The sequence below is a fragment of the Conger conger genome, chromosome 4 (genome assembly GCF_963514075.1).
Source record: "Conger conger chromosome 4, fConCon1.1, whole genome shotgun sequence".
NCBI lineage: Eukaryota > Metazoa > Chordata > Actinopteri > Anguilliformes > Congridae > Conger > Conger conger.
Genome location: NC_083763.1, coordinates 10,428,632 through 10,448,653, shown reverse-complemented (window position 1 = coordinate 10,448,653; position 20,022 = coordinate 10,428,632). Strand labels below are relative to the sequence as shown.

The 20,022-nt window shown below is 46.4% G+C and overlaps 1 protein-coding gene across 1 annotated transcript; it reads right to left on the bottom strand.

Moving 5' to 3' along the window:
* Positions 1 to 3,001: 3,001 nt before the first annotated feature.
* LOC133127526 (mast cell protease 1A-like) lies at positions 3,002 to 4,888 on the bottom strand. Its single transcript, XM_061240493.1, has 5 exons — positions 4,723 to 4,888; positions 4,416 to 4,566; positions 4,110 to 4,248; positions 3,317 to 3,577; positions 3,002 to 3,224 (listed from the first exon to the last, which is right to left on the bottom strand). Exons 1-5 carry the CDS (start codon positions 4,778 to 4,780, stop codon positions 3,066 to 3,068), a joined length of 768 nt encoding a protein of 255 aa, XP_061096477.1. The 5' UTR covers positions 4,781 to 4,888; the 3' UTR covers positions 3,002 to 3,065.
* Positions 4,889 to 20,022: the final 15,134 nt, after the last annotated feature.

Genomic DNA, 20,022 nt, shown 5'->3' with positions numbered 1-20,022 from the left:
TTTTTTTAAACAAACAAACAACAAAGCAAAAGTGACCAAACTTAACTATCCAAATACTGGTTACCTAGCCAACTAAAAATACTGAAACACAAAGTAAATCACAAAGACAACAATTAAGGTTCACAGGGAGGTAGGGAGGGACGGGGAGAGGTGCTGCTTGAAGAGGTGCGTCTTCAGTTTGGGGAGAGATTCTACAGTTCTGACCTCAACGGGGAGTTCGTTCCACCACCGTGGAGCCAGAACAGACAGTAGTCGTGAGCGTGAGGTGGAGGTTCAGAGAGGGGGAGGTGCCAAGCGGCCTGTGGAGGCTGAACGAAGAGGTCTGGCAGGGGTGTAGGGTCTGATGAGTTTTTGTAGGTAACATGGGGAAGACCCCTTAACTGCTTGGAAGGCTAGCACCAATGTTTTGAATTTGATGCGAGCCATGACATGCAGCCAGTGGAGGGAAGTAAGCAGGGGGATGACGTGTGAGTATTTGGGAAGGTTGAAGACCAGACCAGCTGCTGCATTCTGGATAAGTTGGAGGGGTCTGATGGCGGACGCTGGGAGGCCAGCCAAGAGGGAATCGCAGTAGTCCAGGCGGGACAGAACCATCGCTTGGACCAGGACCTCGGTCGAGTAGGGGGTGAGAAAGGGGCGGATACTTTGTATGTTGTATAGGAAGAACCTGTATGACCGGGTCACCGCCGCAATGTTCTCGGAAAGGGACAGTCTGCTGTCCATCACCACGCCTAGGTTCCTTGCACTGGATGATGGCGTGAGTGTGGTATCCCCGAGGGAAATGGAGAGATCCAGATGGGGAGAGATATTAGCAGGGTTGAATATAATTTCAGTCTTACCTGGGTTGAGCTTTAGATGGTGGTTGTCCATCCAGCTCTGGATGTCACTCAGGCAAGCAGAGATACGGGCAGAAACCTGTGTATCAGATGGTGGGAATGAGATGAAGAGTTGGGTATCGTCCGCATAGCAGTGGTAGGATAGCCCATGTGCAGTGATCACAGGGCCAAGGGAACGAGTATAAAGAGAAAAAAGAAGCGGGCCTAGGACTGAGCCCTGGAGAACTCCTGTGGCAAGGGCCCGAGGTGTCGATACCGTACCAGCCCAGGCAACCTGGAAGGAGCGACCAGAGAGGTAGGACTCACTGCAGTCCAGGGCTGTGCCACAGATGCCCGTTGCTGACAGGGCGGACAGGAGGATGGAGTGATCCACAGTGCCATCCTCAGGGAAGGAGCTGAGAAGGGTGTCTAGCTCATCAAGGAAGTTTCCCAGGGGCCCTGGAGGACGATAGATAACGGCAATGAAAAGGTTAGTAGGGTAGGATACTGCAACAGAATGGAATTCAAAAGTGGATATGGTCAGGTCAGAGAGGGGGAGAACAGAGAATTTCCATGAGGGGGGAATTAAAAGACCAGTACCACCGCCACGGCCGGAAGGCCGGGGAGTGTGCGAGAAGGAGAAGGAGGATGAGAGGTCAACGTGAGTGGCAGTGTTGTCAGGTGTGATCCAGGTCTCCGTTAGGGCAAGGAATTGTAGGGACTGGAGGGAGGCATATGCGGGGATGAAGTCAGCCTTCCGAGTGGCAGACTGGCAGTTCCATAGTCCCCCTGTGACAGCAGAGTCCTCACAGGGGGACATGCAGATGGTATGGTCAGGATTTGGAATAACAGCATGAATCCATGGCTCCATCCTGCATGGTGTCAAAGGTACAGACTGCCAGTGGTGGTGGTGCAATAGTGTGGGGAATGTTTTCCTGGCACACATTAATCCCCTTTTTGGTCCTAAGTAAAAGATCTGGCTATAATCAGCTGGGGTATAGGGATGGCCTTTTGTATGCAAGAGAAACTTTTTCACTCCAAGACGCACACAAGGAGGGAATGACTGTGATGGAGAACTGTGATGAATAAATGTGTTACAGAATGAGTAACTGACCCTGGAACTATGCACTATTCAAGGTGTGGCGATAAAGGATTATATTTGGACGATGTGAACACTAGGAATTGAACTTTTCAGCATGTAAAGCAATGCAAGGTTTTCCCTGTACATTATCATGGCGTTATCAACAATGAATAAATTATGATTACACATAATGAACTGTTCATTTAATGTCCTTATGGTGACGGTTTTTATAATCCCATCATCCAACTTGCAAATTCCTTTTTATTTATCTTGTTTTATTATTTTCATTACACCGCTTGATTTAGACGGATGGTGCAGTGGGTAGCACTGCCGCTTCACAGCAAGGAGGTCCTGGGTTCGAATATCTGTCGGCCGGTGCCTCTCTGTGTGGAATTTGCATGTTCCCCCCGTGTTTGCGAGGGTTTCCTCCGGGTACTCCAGTTTCATGTAGAGTTAGGCTGATTGGAGAGTCTAAATTGCCTGTGGGTATGAGTGTGTGAGTGAATGGGGTGTGTGCCCTGCGATAAGTGGGTTAAGATAATGGATGGATGGATGGATTTAGACTATCTGTCTCTGCTAAATGGTTAGAGATTCTGGTCTGTGATACAGCTTGTTGAAGGTGCTATGTAACAGGTGGTGGTCTAAACTTGGCATGCCTTTGTTGTTCAGTACTGTATGCTCACCGTAACACATAGTGTACTTCATCTAGTGTAGCCTCTTTTCAGTTAATATTGTGGATATATTAGTCCATATTCTTTTAGTTCTCTACTCCAATTCAATTTGTATTCTGATGGTGGAGGTGTGTGGCACGTTGTGTCATCCACAGCAGGCTCTGCTCTCTCTCTCTCTCTCTCTCCCTCTCTCTCTCTCTCCCTCTCTCTCACCTCTGCAGCTGAAAGTGTTAATCATTATTTCTATCTGCAGACCCCCATCGGTCATCAGCTGTGGTGTGACTTGAGTCGGCAAACCACTTTTTTTTCCACTACAGGCAGATTAGTAATAATGGTATAGGTATAGAAATCACTCTCCTCAGTCTCCCCCCCCTCCCACCACCACTTCCATCTCCCCCAAACACACATCGAGACAAAATCAAATGCATGGTTCATATATTGTTCATGATGCACTTTAGTTGCAGTATTTAAACAATGGCTTCGCATTTTATCTGTGGTTCACTTTACACTGCTTATGATACATTTGACCCAGGACAGGTATTTGGATATTTGAGTGTAAACATTCGGTTTTGTAGGTTCATTGCAGTTTCTGTATTCATTGAAGGACACAATTCCCTCCGCTGTGCCCTTACACACCAGAGGACCTCCAGAATCCCCCTGCAATTAAAAAAACAATTTGTTGCTGATGCATATATCAAAATATAATTGCTTCTGTACTGAATGAAAAACAGACAGTTTTTTCCACATACCTGACAGAAGCCTCTGTTGCCAACGCTTCCCCCTGCACACATCATCCTGGGTGTGATTGATTTCTTCCCCCATTTTGTTCTGCACATCTTTCGGTCTGTGACAATGACATCGACTTCCAGAAGGCGTGGGCTTACGTCCCCATTGGTTTTGTTGGCCCCCCATCCTGCCACGCTGCAGACTGTTTCAGGCTTGACATCTTCATCTTTCTTAGGGAGGGGGATCCACTGCACTTCTTTGGTCTTCTTAACTGCAGTCTTGAGCTGCAGTTCCAGACACAGATAAATCAGTCATGAGAGCCCTGACACAGCACTGCTCACAGTTCTACAGAAAATGGAGCTGCTCACATTAATCCAGATCAAGCCGAAAGCAGATGAGTTTTTGCCTAAAAACTTGGACTGTTTTCCGTTGTCTTGTCCACTATTGGGCCCAAGATGTGCTCATGTTATCTCAAATCTCACCTACAGTGCATACGATGCACAATTTTTGTTTTGGCTCTGGTTTTGTATTGAGTCCCCCCATTTTAGGGGAGCAAATGTAATGGCGCCCTTGCAATGCACCATACACACTCTGTGACATTACCTGTGATCTGCATATCTCAGTGATAAATAGCGCTACTCTATGGGAGAAAGTGAATCATAGACACCCTGGCCAACATAAGCCCTTCGCAACACTCAAGATGAGGCTAGTTGTCTGGCCACCTACTCTGCAGGTCACACATCATAATGAACCGTATGACCTAGTGTGTGCTTATGGTGGGCTTCACTGACTCAGACTGACTTGTATTCTCCATACCTGCAACAGCATGATGTCATTCTCCAGTGCATCAGCTTCAAACCCAGGGTGGATGTGGTAAAACTTCACTTCACCCCTGTTTGACTTTTGACTCTCAGAAATGTCATGGGCACCGAGCAGAACTGTCAAGGTCTGTCCCCTTTGCAAAAGAAACAGCTGGGTGTTAACTTCACCTTATGTGTACTTCATCCATCTATCCAAATGTTTCATTGCCACAGCATCAAGTAACCTTTTTCACCTTTTGACATTCGTACACTTGTATTTACACTGTTGATAATAATAACCCAGCTCAACGGGAGGTCTTACCATGTCAGGCAATGTGCTGCAGTCATTACGAAGGAGTCGGACACCAGGAAACCACCACAGATGTGCCTTTTATTTTGTTGCACAGAGACCATGTAAGGTCTGGAGTGTGGCTTAGCCTCCCGGCCATTCACAATGTTAGAGTCCTGTTGGGCTGGGACAGAAGGAAGGTTCAGCCAATGAGCATGAGCATGTTTATACATTTACAAGTTAAAACTTATACATCAAAATGATACATTCCGCACAGAGAGTGAGAGAGAGAGAGAGAGAGAGAGAGAGAGCGAGTGAGAGAGAGAGAGAGCGGTCTTACCGGTGAGCACCAGCAGGGGCAGGAGAGTCGTGAGCAGGAACAGAGGCACAGCAGCCATGGTGTCTGGGAGAGCTGGTCCTGCTGATGCTAAGTGTGGAAGAAATGAGCGGGATTACAACTGCGTGATACTTTTTACAGTGATGAACTTTTTGTGATGATGAGCACCTCCCTGCGCTGCCTGAGGAAGCTGGAGGCTCGTGGTCTCACACAGGAAGAGGAGGTGGAACTCTGAACTTCCCTACGAAACAGAATCTACGTGATGACTACCCATGTTCTGGGTCCCTATTACAACCTGGGGCATGAAGTAAATGAAACCAAAACCATAATTCGACCAATTCAATATCCAAGCAATTGAAGATTGGGACTCTACGTGTCACATTTGATCTATCTGGGCATTTTCAGGGTAACTGACGTTACAACTGCTGGATATTTGGGTGGTAAATCCCAATACAGCTACATAATAGAGACTGATGAGAGCTATTGACACCTGAGGATTATAAAAGCATATGTCAGTCTCTTATGTGTCTATATTGGGCTTTGTCGCCCTGATATCCAGTAGTTGTAGTCAGTTACCGTGGAGTTGCCCAGCTGCATTTTTTATTTATAATTTTTCCTACGGGTGAAGATGCTAAGTTGCATTACCTGAATAATAATGCTTCTGTGTGCTTCAGGGGTCACCAACCCTGTTCCTGGAGATCTACCATCCTGTAGGTTTTCATTTCAATCCTGGTCCTGGAGATCTACCATCCTGTAGGTTTTCATTTCAACCATGGTCCTGGAGATCTACCATCCTGTAGGTTTTCATTTCAACCCTGTTCCTGGAGATCTACCATCCTGTAGGTTTTCATTTCAACCCTGGTCCTGGAGATCTACCATCCTGTAGGTTTTCATTTCAACTCTGGTCCTGGAGATCTGCCATCCTGTAGGTTTTAAATTCAACCATGGTCCTGGAGATCTACCATCCTGTAGGTTTTCATTTCAACCATGGTCCTGGAGATCTACCATCCTGTAGGTTTTCATTTCAACCCTGGTCCTGGAGATCTGCCGTCCTGTAGGTTTTAAATTCAACCATGGTCCTGGAGATCTACCATCCTGTAGGTTTTCATTTCAACCATAATTTGACACACCTGACCCTAGTAATTAGCATCTCAATGCAAATGTCTTGCTCTTAGGAATGTGTGCTTTGTTAGGGTTGGTGTGAAAACCAAGGATGGCAGATCTACAGGTAGATACAGGGTTGGTCCCCACTCGTATACTTCTTACTTCATGAAAAACAATCATACAACATGTCCAGCAGAGGGGGAATGTGAGTTATTTGAAGCGGAATTAAGTAATACATCAAACAGACCAGAATTGGCACAGGCAAATTTTTCCAGCTCTTGGTCTGGTAAAGTATTGTCATTTAATGATTATAATAATGTAAACCTATATTTATGATGGTATATGTTGTGGTTTATTATGGTCTTAAAATATTTTAAGTCTGATAAATATGAAGTGAATGAAGTGGCATGTGTATATTTGTAAAAAAATGGCCTCAGGCATCTAGGCCAGGGAAACATTCTCCTGTGAGTTTGCAAGAACTTGAGTCCATAATTTAAGCGGCGGACAAAATGAAAATATGAAGGATATGAATCGACATATCTGATCACAAGTTCATATCAGAAGATGATTTTGGCATACTGCAGTCAGCTCAGCTGAAACTTCATGACACGGTGTATGTATTCATTTGGCCGTGGTCTGTAGCTGCAGTGACTGTTATACCAGTGGCTTGTGGTTTGCTGTAGAATATGCAATGGTGAAGATTAAAGCCAAATGTGTAGGCCCTTGAGCCAGGCCCTTAACCTAAAAACTGCCCCAGGGTTTTTACCCCTCTCTCTCTCTGTTGCCCCACTTGCAACTGTTCTCCCTGGCACATACATACATGTTACTGATGCTGTGGTGAACATCAATGCAGGTTAAATACCAGGTAAAGATTGAGGATCAGTTGCACAGGGTAAAAATAGAGCACCCTCCTGTTTGTTCAATTAAACCCCTCCCTCCGCCCGTGTCCTGAACCTTAAATCTTAAATGAAATGTGGCTGTGCTGATCGACGGTTACGCCTGGTCCCATCCTCTCTGTGTGGAGTTTGCATGTTCCCCCCCCAGTGTTCTTGTGGGTCTCTTCCATGTCCTCAGGACATGCAGGCTCCAAGGGTTGCTTACAAAAGAGATGTCAATCTCAATGTGGCTGCCCCGGTTTAATAAATATTTAATTCTATCACATATACATTCTATCATATTCAAATCCATTCTGCTGACTACGCTCTGATTACATCATTTATTTATTAGCTCAACGGACACCAGGTGGCGCACATGGTCTGCAATCGTCCCGCATGAAACCAATCATGTTCTTTCATTTTAACCATTTAGCCGGTGACATTATCGAGAGCAACTTTGACAGCTTCAATTGTTTTTCGCATGCAATCCATTCATACGTAATTGCTGATTAGGTAAAGTGCTGTTCTTTAGGGGACAAGTATATTGCCCCACCTGTGAATTGAAGCTTCTAAACTTCTAAATGCCACACTGGTGCCCTAGTGTGCGTTAGAGTGAAGGATAGGGCCCTGGCTCTGTGGAACTATGACCGGTGGAAAACTCCTAAAGTCAATTAAAATTAAGATTAAAATGTGTTGGTAAACAGGATAGAGACGCAGGAACAGTACTCAGACGCGGGATTTTTAAGAAAAATACGCTTACTCTGTGTATCATTGCAGCTCTTCTTTAAACGATTAATTATTTATCTTCCATTTCACGGGCAGCGACATTCCTCCATTCCTCTGCAGCGCTGACTGAAAAGCCCTGAGAAAATGCCTTTGTGAAAAGAGCAACATTAGCTCAATACTGATTGATTACTCATGTAATTTATTCAGCAATGCCCTTACACTTCAGCGAACATCCCTCAGGAGACATTGTAATATCCCTCACTGCAGCGAGCTTCAGAGGCACCTCGCCCTAAACCCTCCATGTCAACGGTGTGGCTCGCCAAAATGTGTAAAATCATATGCCACAGTGTTTCTGGCATCGTATTGAAAGCCATTACAATGTCACTCTATTATATGGGCAAAACACTTCTGATTCCATTCATAAATGTTCATTGTTTATTGCTACAGTGTACTATATATACAGTACAGGCAGACATTATGGAAACCCTGTATTTTTAACCACCGTTTGGTGATTAATTAAATATCTTGCAACAATTTATATTTTCTGCATAATGTGCAATAAATGTAATATCAACATAACACAAAAATGAAGAGTGAGAATGAAGTATTTGTTTTGAATCAGTAATAATCATTACACCTTCCCTTGCATATTAGTTCATATCTACATAATTGAGCAGTCTCATGAATCCATTATTTTTCCATTATTGTTGGAAATTTTAAATCTTCTTTTTTCAGTATTTTTTGACATAGAATGATAATATACACGCAAGAAAACAGTTTGCTAGTTTTTGCTTGTATACAAACTACTGAAAAGTGAATCTATACAGCTTTGTTAATGTATTTGTATGTCTTTAATTCATGTTAACAACTATATAAGTGAATGTAATAAAGAATAGTAAAGAAAAAAAAGACAGTTTAGGTATTTGATCATGGTTAACTAATTGTAAGTTCATCCTATGGTTTACTAATGTACAAATACTGTATGTATTTATGTAACTAATACTTTAATTAGTAGTTAATAAACACATTAACTAATGAAAACCTATTTTAAATTCAACACTCAATTAATGTATTTGTATCATTAATTGACAATTCACAACTGCATTAGGCGGCACGGATGGTGCAGTGGGTAGCACTGCCGCCTCACAGCAACGAGGTCCTGGGCTCGAAACCCGGTCGGCCAGAGCCTCTCTGTGTGGAGTTTGCATGTTCTCCCCGTGTCTGCGTGGGTTTCCTCCGGGTTCTCCGGCTTCCTCCCACAGTCCGAAGACATGCAGGTCAGGAGAGTCTAAATTGCCCATAGGTATGAGTGTGTGAGCGAATGATGCATGCCCTGCGATGGACTGGCGACCAGTCCAGGGTGTATTCCTGTCTTTCGCCCAATGTATGCTGGGATAGGCTCCAGCCCCCTTGCGACCCTGTTCAGGATAAGCGGGTTAGGAGAATGAATGAATGAATGAATTAATGAACTGCATTCGGTAATGGCAATTTGTGTAAAAGATGCAATGTGTTGCCGTATGTGTGGCCAGTGTAGCAGTTGAGTGGGAAGGCTGGGCGAGTGGCTGTGTGGCCAATTTAGCGGTTGGGTGGGAAGGCCTCGGGAGTGGTTGTGTTGCCGGGCAGAAGTGTTGAGAGGCCGTATCAGCGGTGGATGGAAGACCTCGCCGGCCCCTTGCGGTGTCCTCTGTTCTTCTGCGAGACCCCCGCCATCCTCCCCACATCCCTCCATCTCCCAGACGAAAAGCCCACTAATACTATAATTGGTTTGTCTATTGACGCGGCGAGGAGGCTTTTCTGTGCTCCAGTTCTGGCAGTGGCAGCCCTGCTCTGGGTGGGGGGTTCTGGGAAGGGAGACGGAGGCTGGCTGGCGATGTAATGCACGCTTTATTCAGCTCTTTCCCACAATGCACCTGTACAGAACACATTATATGGGTGCCTGGGAGAGTTTCACCAATTGCAGTCAGGCTAACTCAGATATAGGCCACTAGCCCATCACTTTACATGAACGTGGAATTTTTAGATGACAAGTTTATACATAGTAAAGTTACTAGAAACTAGAAGACTAGGACAGTGCATTGCTGCCACTGTTCCATTTTGTCTAGCACCAATTTTTTACAAAAATATTTGGAGAATATATATTTGCATAAGGAGAAGAACGTCCAACCGTATGATTGACAATATGTTATTGGGAGCAATATCACATGGTTACATTTTACAATAAGGTTTGTGAATTAGCATTGACTAATGTAGATGTTAACATTAATTATTGAAGGACAAATACATGAATCATTAGTTAATGCATTGGTTAACAACTAACTTACCAATTAACATATTTGTTTCATGATATTTATACATTATCAAACCATAGGACAAACTTATGAGTAGTTAATCATTTACAAATACATTAACTCACTTTTTCATTCCAATATGATTTGGCAACAACTAATGGAGTTGTTAACATGAATTAATGATGGACACATACCTTACTTAAGCAAGAAATTAACATTTCCGTAGTTATCATAATGCATTTGTTAACAACTAACTTAGTAAGTAACATATTTGTACATGAATATTTGTACATTAGCAAACCATAGAATGAACTTATAATTAGTTAACCAATAACAGATACATGAACTGACCTCCAATATGAACATGAACTGGCAAGAACTAAGTAGCTGTTAACATGAATTAATGATGGACAAATACATTAACAGAGCTGCGCAGATTAACTTCTCAGTAGTAGTTAGTTAACAGCGACATTACATTACATTACATTACATTAATGGCATTTGGCAGACGCTCTTATCCAGAGCGACGTACAACAAAGTGCATACCCCTAACCAGGGATAAGTGCGCTGAAAGAGCCTAGAGGGAAGTACAATTTCAACTGCTAACTGTACAACAAAGATAAGGACCAGGGCTTATTTTAATATAATTTTTTTTTTGTCCAAGCCAATTCATGGCATCAAGTTGTGTAGTGTTTCCCATCACACTGTGGGCAGAGAGGTGAAATCTGGCAAAGAGAGTATGGGTTTTAAGAGGTGGAGACCAGGAAGGAAGGTGATTCATTCTTCTGTCCCAGAGAGCTGCAAACTCCCTTGTCTGACTTGTCTAGACTCAAAGTGGTCTGTGGGCAAGAAAAGCTCCACTTCTTTGTACAAATGTCATTGCATTTTCTGTCTGTCTCCAGCTCGATTTTTCCAGAGAGAGCAGAAAGCGGTTTCACAATTCTGGTTCATTTCTCGTCCCCGGAATTAGATCTAAAAGGAAAAATTGAGCTTCTGCAGATGTCCTATGTGGATTCCAGACACCAGTCCGGCTTTGTTTGGCCATCCATAGTGCGAAGGGCAGTTAATAAACCTGAGCAAAGCAAACTGACACCCCATGGGTTGCAGATCCTTAACATGGGCAATAAACCCTAATGATGCGGGCAGGTTTCACACTTTGCCACTGTTATGTGTTATTTCTGCCGGCAAGTCAAGGCAAGTAAAGCCTGATTTATACTTTGTCGCACGAAGCCTTTCGGCAAGTGTTGTATGACTAAAAATAGCGTATTTTCAACTGAGAGAAGTGCTGCGTACCCCTAGAATTTGGTTATGTCATACTTTGCCTGTAATGGTGACTGGACAGCCAGATGGAACACTAAAATTTATTGTCATGTGCAAGTTACACCCTTGTTTTACAAATGAAAACACCAGCAGTTTGGCGTCTCGTTACCGTAGAGACAAAAGGCCCCTCCCCGCAGGTCTTTGCGGAAGTATAAATGCTAAACGTTGCGCAACACTCATTTTTGTCGCACAACGCTTTTCAAAACAGTCGTGTGAATAAGTATAAATCAGGCTTCAGGCTTTTAAAGAGGAAAGATCAACTCTGAGCGGGTCGCTTTTTTTGGACGTTATGGACGGCTTGGAAAAGTACGGCTCGCCTGCTCGCCTTTGAACAGAGGCGGCGGCTCGAGCGGATGTAGCGTTAGCGCTAGCTTAAGCGTTAGGAAAACACGGCCGAGGTGAGAAGAGACAGAGACGGCCCGGCCCATCGTCACGGGGGGAGAATTGGTACGCACACCCCAGGGCTGGCGGGGCAGGAGTGGAGGGGCAGGGGTGGAGGGGCAGGAGTGGAGGGGCAGGGCTGGAGGGGCAGGAGTGGAGGGGCAGGGGTGGAGGGGCAGGAGTGGAAGGGCAGGAGTGGAGGGGCAGGAGTGGAGGGGCAGGAGTGGAGGGGCAGGGGTGGAGGGGCAAGGGTGGAGGGGCGGGGCTGGAGGGGCAGGAGTGGAGGGGCAGGGCTGGAGGGGCAGGAGTGGAGGGGCAGGGCTGGAGGGGCAGGAGTGGAGGGGCAGGGGTGGAGGGGCGGGGCAGGAGGGGCAGGAGTGGAGGGGCAGGGGTGGAGGGGCGGGGCTGTTTTGCGCTTTGCGTGAACCCCGTGCTCGGACTTTCCCCTTTTCCAACCAACCTCCAGCCAAAGACAACCTTGTGATGTTGACTGGGAGTCGTCCAAAGTCTGGCCTGCTTCAGCTGGCCAAAACTATCTGGCAGAGAATGACCTCCCTCCCACCCCCCAAATCTCCCCGCCGACTCCCCCCCTCTCCTCCACCCCCCGCCCTGTACCGCTGACTCTGTCTCAGTCCCTGGCATCCTGGGAATGCCGCAGCGAGACAGAGCGTCCCGGCGGGGCCCGCTACCGTGACATACCGCCACGGCCGCACGGCTGGACCCTGACGCGCCCGCCCCTGCCCCACCCCCCCTCTCGCCCCCGCCCCACCCCCCCTCTCGCCCTCACGCCCGCCCCATCCCCCCTCTCGCCCCCACCCCACCCCCCCTCTCGCCCCTGCCCCACCCCCCCTCTCGCCCCCGCCCCACCCCCCCTCTCGCCCCCACCCCATCCCCCCTCTCGCCCCCACCCCACCCCCCCTCTCGCCCCTGCCCCACCCCCCCTCTCGCCCCCGCCCCACCCCCCCTCTCGCCCCCACCCCATCCCCCCTCTCGCCCCATCCCCGCTCTCGCCCCCCGCGATGAGGAGGCTAACCCCCCCCATGATGAGGAGGCTAACCCCCCCCACGATGAGGAGGCTAACCCCCCCCCCCACGATGAGGAGGCTAACCCCCCCCCGTGATGAGGAGGCTAACCACCCCCCGATGAGGAGGCTAACCCCCCCCACGATGAGGAGGCTAACCCCCCCCCCCGGATGAGGAGGCTAACCCCCCCCCCGTGATGAGGAGGCTAACCCCCCCCATGATGAGGAGGCTAACCCCCCCCATGATGAGGAGGCTAACCCCCCCCCGTGATGAGGAGGCTAACCCCCCCCCCCGTGATGAGGAGGCTAACCACCCCCCGATGAGGAGGCTAACCCCCCCCCATGATGAGGAGGCTAACCCCCCCCCACGATGAGGAGGCTAACCCCCCCCCCGATGAGGAGGCTAACCCCCCCCCCGTGATGAGGAGGCTAACCCCCCCCCCGTGATGAGGAGGCTAACCCCCCCCCCCGTGATGAGGAGGCTAACCACCCCCCGATGAGGAGGCTAACCCCCCCCCATGATGAGGAGGCTAACCCCCCCCCACGATGAGGAGGCTAACCCCCCCCCCGATGAGGAGGCTAACCCCCCCCCGATGAGGAGGCTAACCCCCCCCACGATGAGGAGGCTAACCCCCCCCCGATGAGGAGGCTAACCCCCCCTGTGATGAGGAGGCTAACCCCCCCCCCCGATGAGGAGGCTAACCCCCCCTGTGATGAGGAGGCTAACCCCCCGTGCGATGAGGAGGCTAACCCCCCCTGTGATGAGGAGGCTAACCCCCCCCCCCGATGAGGAGGCTAACCCCCCCTGTGATGAGGAGGCTAACCCCCCGTGCGATGAGGAGGCTAACCCCCCCTGTGATGAGGAGGCTAACCCCCCGTGCAATGAGGAGGCTAACCCCCCCTGTGATGAGGAGGCTAACCCCCCGTGCGATGAGGAGGCCGATTCTGACGGACCCGGCCTGCTGCGGCCAGGATCCCGAGAGGATTCCACCAGACGGCGAGACAAAAATAAAACAGAATAAAAATGTTGAAAAAACACCGCAGGAACAAGCGAAGTTCTTTACGCCGACTCTAACTCACCAATAAAGCACTGTTATGTTTCACGAGGCCTGAAGGACCTTGGTTTGTGTTATTGTTTCTTTTATTATTATTGTTATTATTATTATTATTATTGTGGAATCAAACAGCTGGCAGGAAAAGTGATGGATATGGCAGACCCTGGAACAATTTAGACATAGGCTGGAGGCAGGCACATGATCGGAAAGTTGGCGAAGTCAGGTCTAGTCCAAATGCATTAAATTGAGGGGTCACTCAGACATTGTGGTAGGGTAAATATTTTCCACAGTGCATCTACAGTAAGACATGACTACCAGAATCTATTGAGGCACCAATCGAAAGGACAGGCCCCGAGAAGGATTGTGGTGCTTTCATAACTCTTGATTGGTGGTCATCCCATCACGTGACGTGAAACCGTTTTGTATTCAACATATCTTTAGAACCTGAGTCTTAACTTAAACAAACCCACACAGACAAGCATTCACAAATACACACAAATACACATATGCGGACAAATACATATATGCACACACACACACACACACACAGACAAATACACACACACACGCACACATACACATATGCACACACACAGACTCACACGTAAACACACAAACACACACATACGCACACACAGACTCACACACAAACATGCACACATACACATATGCATACACACAGACTCACACACAAGCACGCACACATACACATATGCACACACACACACACACACACACACACACACACACACAAGCACGCACACATACACATATGCACACACACAGACTAACACACAAACACACACATACGCACACACAGACTCACACACAAACACGCACACACACATATGCGCACACACCTCCCCCCCCCCCCCCCCCCTCCCCACCCTTTCCTGTCTGCCCTTCAACCTATTCATTGAAATAACTCAGGCTGTTTTTGTAACAAAACAAGGGCTAATCCCAAATTCAGGGATCGCTGAATGGCCTTGAACAAATGGCGGACAAATGAGAGGGATTAGAGCGGACCAGTGAAAGAGCCAGAGAGCTTGGCCATTGATCTTCGGTGGTCCCCGTCTCATTCAGGACCCCTCCCGTCTGGAGGAACCCCACTGAAGAAGAGCAAGCAGGCCACTCCAGAACCCTGCGGGCCACAGCCAAACAGACAACAACCACAATTAGTCCCAGGGCCTGTAATAGCTATTCAATAAGGGCTTTATAATTGCAATCCCCCCCCCCTCCCCCATCCCCCTCCTTCTACTTTACCCTACATGCGTCAGATCTGTTTTATGATTGGTTATTTTTTCTTTTTTCTCCCCTCTCTCGCCCGTTTAAAATGTCCTCTCCCCCCAAACCCCCATCCCCCTTTCTCAGTGTGGTGACCACACATGGCTTCAAAGGTCCCGGGGGGCTTTGGGTCGCTGCTGCAGAAGTGACGTGACTTGTGCCCCGTTAAGATTTCGCTTTTCTTTTTCCTGTTCAACCAAAGAGGTTTTCTGGGCTGTTTCTTTGTTTCTCGCCGTATAAATGAATCGTATTAAAGCATTAAGTTGCTAAGCAAAGTAAACTTGAGAAAATAAAATAATGAAAATTATGTTTAAGTGCATGCGGCTTGAATTATAATACACGCCAATCGGTGCTGAGTAAGGTGAACTCAATCTAGTATCTTTTTTCTTTGTGAATAAAATGGTTGTAACTAGTTCTAGCAGCCTTTCCACTGAAACTAGATGATTTAAAAGTTGGTTGATTGAGCCCTGGCCAGTATGGGGTTCTGTTATTGGAACAATTGCACCTTGGTCAGTATGGGGTTCTGTTTTGGAGCATTCAGACCTTGGTCAGTACCTGGTTATGTGATTGGAACATTCAAACCTTGGTCAGTGTGAAGTTCTGTTCTTGGAACTTTTGGATCTTGCTCAGTCCAGGGTTCTGCGATTGGATATGAACCTTGCATGACCGGAGCATTTGGACCTTGGTCAGTACAGGGCTCTGTAATGGGGCATTTGTAATGCTGAGGAGGGTCCAGATTTTGGGCGAGGCCCTCTTTCTGCTACTGCGTTAATGCAGGAGAGGATCCGCTGCTGCTGCCAATTCAGAGAGTAACAGTCAGCTCTTATACCATTAAGTACCACGCAGTCTCACACCGAACATAAAGGCCACGCTGAGAAGAACAGGCCAGAGGCAGGGACCTTTATCTCCCGCGGCTCACAGGGTCGACACGCCCAGGATTTAGGGAGCGACACCTTCTGCATTGTGTCATTAACAAGCCATTGAAGTGAAGAGGTGGAAGACCCTCTTGCGAGAGAAAAAAAAAAAAAAAGAAAAATCAAAAAAAGCCATCCATTCCGACTTTCTCCCTTTTTCTCCCAAAAGCATTCCTTCTTGATTTTCCACGCCGTTTCGGGGTTTGTCGTTGATCAAAGGCCGTCGCTTTGATCTTTTTTTTTCTCTCCGCCCGGGCGCTGCCAGCGGATGGCTCCTGTCTCGTTGGCGAGTGAACTGACAGGACAGTAGAGGAACAATGGTAATTACAGGCCTCCATTTTGTGTCACCGCTTTTCAATGGGAGCCCCGGCTCGGCATAAACAGGCAGACTCACCTTAAAGCCAAGAAAAAAAAGGGGGGGGGGGGCGGGGGCGGGGGGCGGGGGGGTGAATTCCGAGGCTGTTGGAGCAGCAGAAAGGTTGAAGTCCCTTTGACGATCAGGCACACCATTGAAAAGAACAGGCAGAAAATGGGATTAATTCACGGGCTCTCTGCTGTCCCCGTCTCTTTAAAGATCTGGTGCGCGTTCTTAAGAGAAGTTGAAAAATGCCCCCATTTTGTACTTCGTTTTATTCACAAACACAAAGCTTTGATTATTCCTTTGATTGTATGAAGATTGATCATTGTGTCTTTTCTTTCTGTTTTTTTCCCCCCGCATTTTAGGGTCAGACTTTATGTCAAGTGCAAAAATTGATGGTTGGTTGACGCTGGCCGCGGCGTTTGCCGTTTCCTGTGTGACCAACTGCATGGACAATTGCTTGTCGCCATTTAAATGCATGCGCAGGGAAATGTGGATGCAGACGGTGTCTCGGCCAGCCAAAGACCTGTTCCCCGAGTCTCAGGTCACCATTTTGTTTTTCATGTTTTTTGGTTTTATGGGGTTTTTTGGGGTTTTATGTCACCAGGTAAACATTAAATGATGTAAATGAAAAAAAAAAAAAGAAACTCCTTGCATTACTGTGCCCCCATTTTGGACTGGAGACTCAGGAGAACCTTGTGTTCTAACCACATCCTATTGTCTGCCAGGCCTTTGGACTGAAAGGCTGCACTGAACAAAGCTATTTGGACTGGGCATGCTTCCCATCAAAGCAATTTCACATTATGACAGGCTGAAAGGTTAGCTTTTAGTCTCAAAAGAGAGCCCATTCAGATCTCCTTCTCCATTCTGCCCAGTGAAAAAAGCCTATGGCCTCCCATATTATTTGATGTGCTCCCTGAACAAATGCTCGCGATGCCCCATTGACGAACCTAAGCAGTTCTCCTTTAGAAGACAGGGGAGGTCCTTAAAGTCAAACATAATACTCTTGTGAATATGCATGCCTGGGATTACATGTATTTATGTTTCTGTCGGGATTATGTTCAGATTATTATCGACTCTGAAGGTGAGCTCCCCTGTGTATTATCTGCAAAGGCGTGCACATGTTCGTCACCAGGCCCCGGGATAAATGTTCAATAAATGTAGAAATACATGCACTATAAAAAAAAAAAGTATTGTTTTCTTCTTGTTGTTAGTGTCTGTGTTTGTGTCTGTGCTGCCTTTATATTTAAAGTTAAGCGAATTTGAGAAGATCAGTAGTTTACACGCATGCATGGACACTAACAAGAAGTTTTATATTACTTGTTTGTTTGGTGATATGAAAGATGTCTGACACTACGTACTGTGTATCCAAAGATAATTCAGCTGAGTTTCTTAACTATGTGGTGTGTCACAGTAACTTTCCTTTAAAGTCCGGGAGCTTTAAGTGCTCATATTAAGTGGCAGAAGGACCATGGTATTGTACTTAAGTATCTTTAATGTAAGGTGCTTCCTGGATGAGTATTTAAATCTTAATTATTATGTTAATTATTAATTTTATGTTTGATGCACTTGTTAATTCTATCCTGTTTCTTCTCACGTATCATCTGTTTTTAAAAAATACCAGTGTTGGTGATTGGTGGGGGGCTGGTATTAAACATTTGATCCCACACTCCTGTGGAAAGTGCAGTGATTGTTGCAGTTGTGCAGACAGAAAAAATGCACTGTATTCTCTCCGTAACATGACCCCTTGTAATACCATATAATTTTTGCATTTTTTTCAGTGCTTTTATACTGTATACTGATTCTTGCCTGATGAGGAAATGCACAGAGAGCTTACAGCATTGTATTATATTTCAGTACAAGCCAGCTTGTGTGGATAATCAGTAGTATCAAACTTACGACAAACCAGTTTGATTTACCTTCTCTTGGACTTATGAGTAGCACTAATCATTCAATAGATACAGTGGCAACTTGCGTATTTATATGTGGGAGACCACACTGTAGGTGAAATGCTTATTTAATGTGTGACTAATGTACAGTACACATAAATCTCAGATACTGCTGTATATGAAAGTATGTTTCACTTATCATTGTTCACAATTACAGACCAGTTCTTAAACCTTGTCGAGATGCATGGGACAGTGTCATTTAGAAAGATATCTTTTGTATGTAAATCCATTCAAATAGAAGAAAAGTTGTTTTAAGATCAGTTGAGGAACAATGAACGATTGGACTTTGGATGTGTGTTTGATGTTGGAAGATACCTTTCAGATATATACACCCCTTGGCCACTTGGAATAATATCCAGAAAGTTTCCACCAATCACCTAATCATAGCAATCATCTCTGCTCGCTATGTGAAAGGTAGCGACAATAAAGTCTGATCCCTATTTATTACCCCCGGGCATTATCAAAGCAAGGCACCCACAAACAAGGTATCATTGGCGATGGGAAACATCAGCATAATGAGAGATCACAAAATATGTGATTGGAATATTCTTAACTGAATATTGTAATGCTGATTTAAGAATGACTACTGGTATTTGAAAAAAACTGTACTCTTCAAACGGTTAGGGCCTATTTGTAGGTTGACAGTTACCCCAGTAACAGTTACAGTTATATGCTGTAATGTGCTGTACTGTGAATTCATACCTCTCACTACAGGCATTACATTTTTTAGATACTATACTGCCCACTACCGGACTACACAAAAGGCTAGCAAGTAACGTCAAGAGAGTGAGCTTGTGTGAGACAAAAACTAGAGACAGCGACAGCAAATGAAATGCAGCCCAGTACAAAAAAAAAGATTTAAATATATTAAACATTCTATTTGCAACACACATTTGAAAGGGTTAAGTAAGACGGACAGTAGCACAGTAAGACAGACGGTATGAAATAACCGGTTACAAAGAGTGACGACTGTTGACTGAAACAAACAACCTCGGGACTGTTGAAAAGGGGCCAGAAGACAGACCCCTTAGTACACGGGGTGCTTCAAAATGGAGGACCAGTTGTGTTGCGTGTTTGATCCCTTGAGCTGGCATAATTAATGCTAGGGAAAGCCTTGGAGCCGGTACACAGAATGACCTCTGAGCCTGCGGTCTAGGAGTCTATGGGATGCGAGAAACAGACTAGAGCTTTCTCGCATAGACAGGGACCACAGCACCAAGTGTCCGTTTCAGTTGCAGCAAAGTTCGGTAGGTGACCTGCTTGTCCAGCATGCCTGATATGTCCATAACCAAGAGAAGAGGTGTCCAAAACTCCAACAGGTGCAACTCCAGGAGCAGGAAATATCGATCCAGGTTTTCACACACACAACAAAAAGTACAAATTCAAATGTCTCTGGTCTAATGATCCAAAATAGCTATATCGGCAAACTCCAAGCACGCGGTCCGTTCCTGGAGGCAGCGTAGGCCGTAAGTTTCCGTTCAGATTTCCCATCTTCCTTAGAGGAGTAAGCCCTTTGTTGTTGTTTTTTTACAAAGGAGTACTTAAAGTGTTGTGCAAAATCCTAGTGTTCCTTTTGCTCGCTCTCCATCTCACTAACGCCATCTTAGTTTGCCCAGACGAACGTCCTTAATCCCCTTTTGTCCAGGCCACGCCTACAGTTTATCGTCAGTCTTCCCCTAAAACCGTTGATCGCAAGGCCGTTTAAAGGAAAGCATCGTCTCCAGAAGAATACAAAATAATAAAGATAATAACAGGGACAGTATTCATTCCCTTTAAAAGAGGCTCGTGCCCTTCGATACAGCCCCCTCCCCTCCCACCTCCCACTGTCCCCAGAGTCTCGCATCGCCAGAAGGGGCAGGTATGCATCGTTACCTTTCTCGTTTAGCTTCGCCGTCAACGACCGCGATAAGACGTACGTACCGTATTTACACAACATTAGCAGCTTTTCTTTTGGACCTTAAGCTAAGGAGGAAGATCAAAATAACTTAAAGGATATTTCCCCAACCCACCCCCCCACCCCCAACAGCT

Coding starts and splice junctions, on each gene's coding strand:
- LOC133127526 (XM_061240493.1), bottom strand. CDS start 4,780: ATGGCTGCTGTGCCTCTGTTCCTGCTCACGACTCTCCTGCCCCTGCTG. Junction 3,578..4,109: donor ATGACATCATGCTGTTGCAG/GTATGGAGAATA, acceptor CTGGAACTGCAG/CTCAAGACTGCAGTTAAGAA. Junction 3,225..3,316: donor GCAACAGAGGCTTCTGTCAG/GTATGTGGAAAA, acceptor TTTTAATTGCAG/GGGGATTCTGGAGGTCCTCT.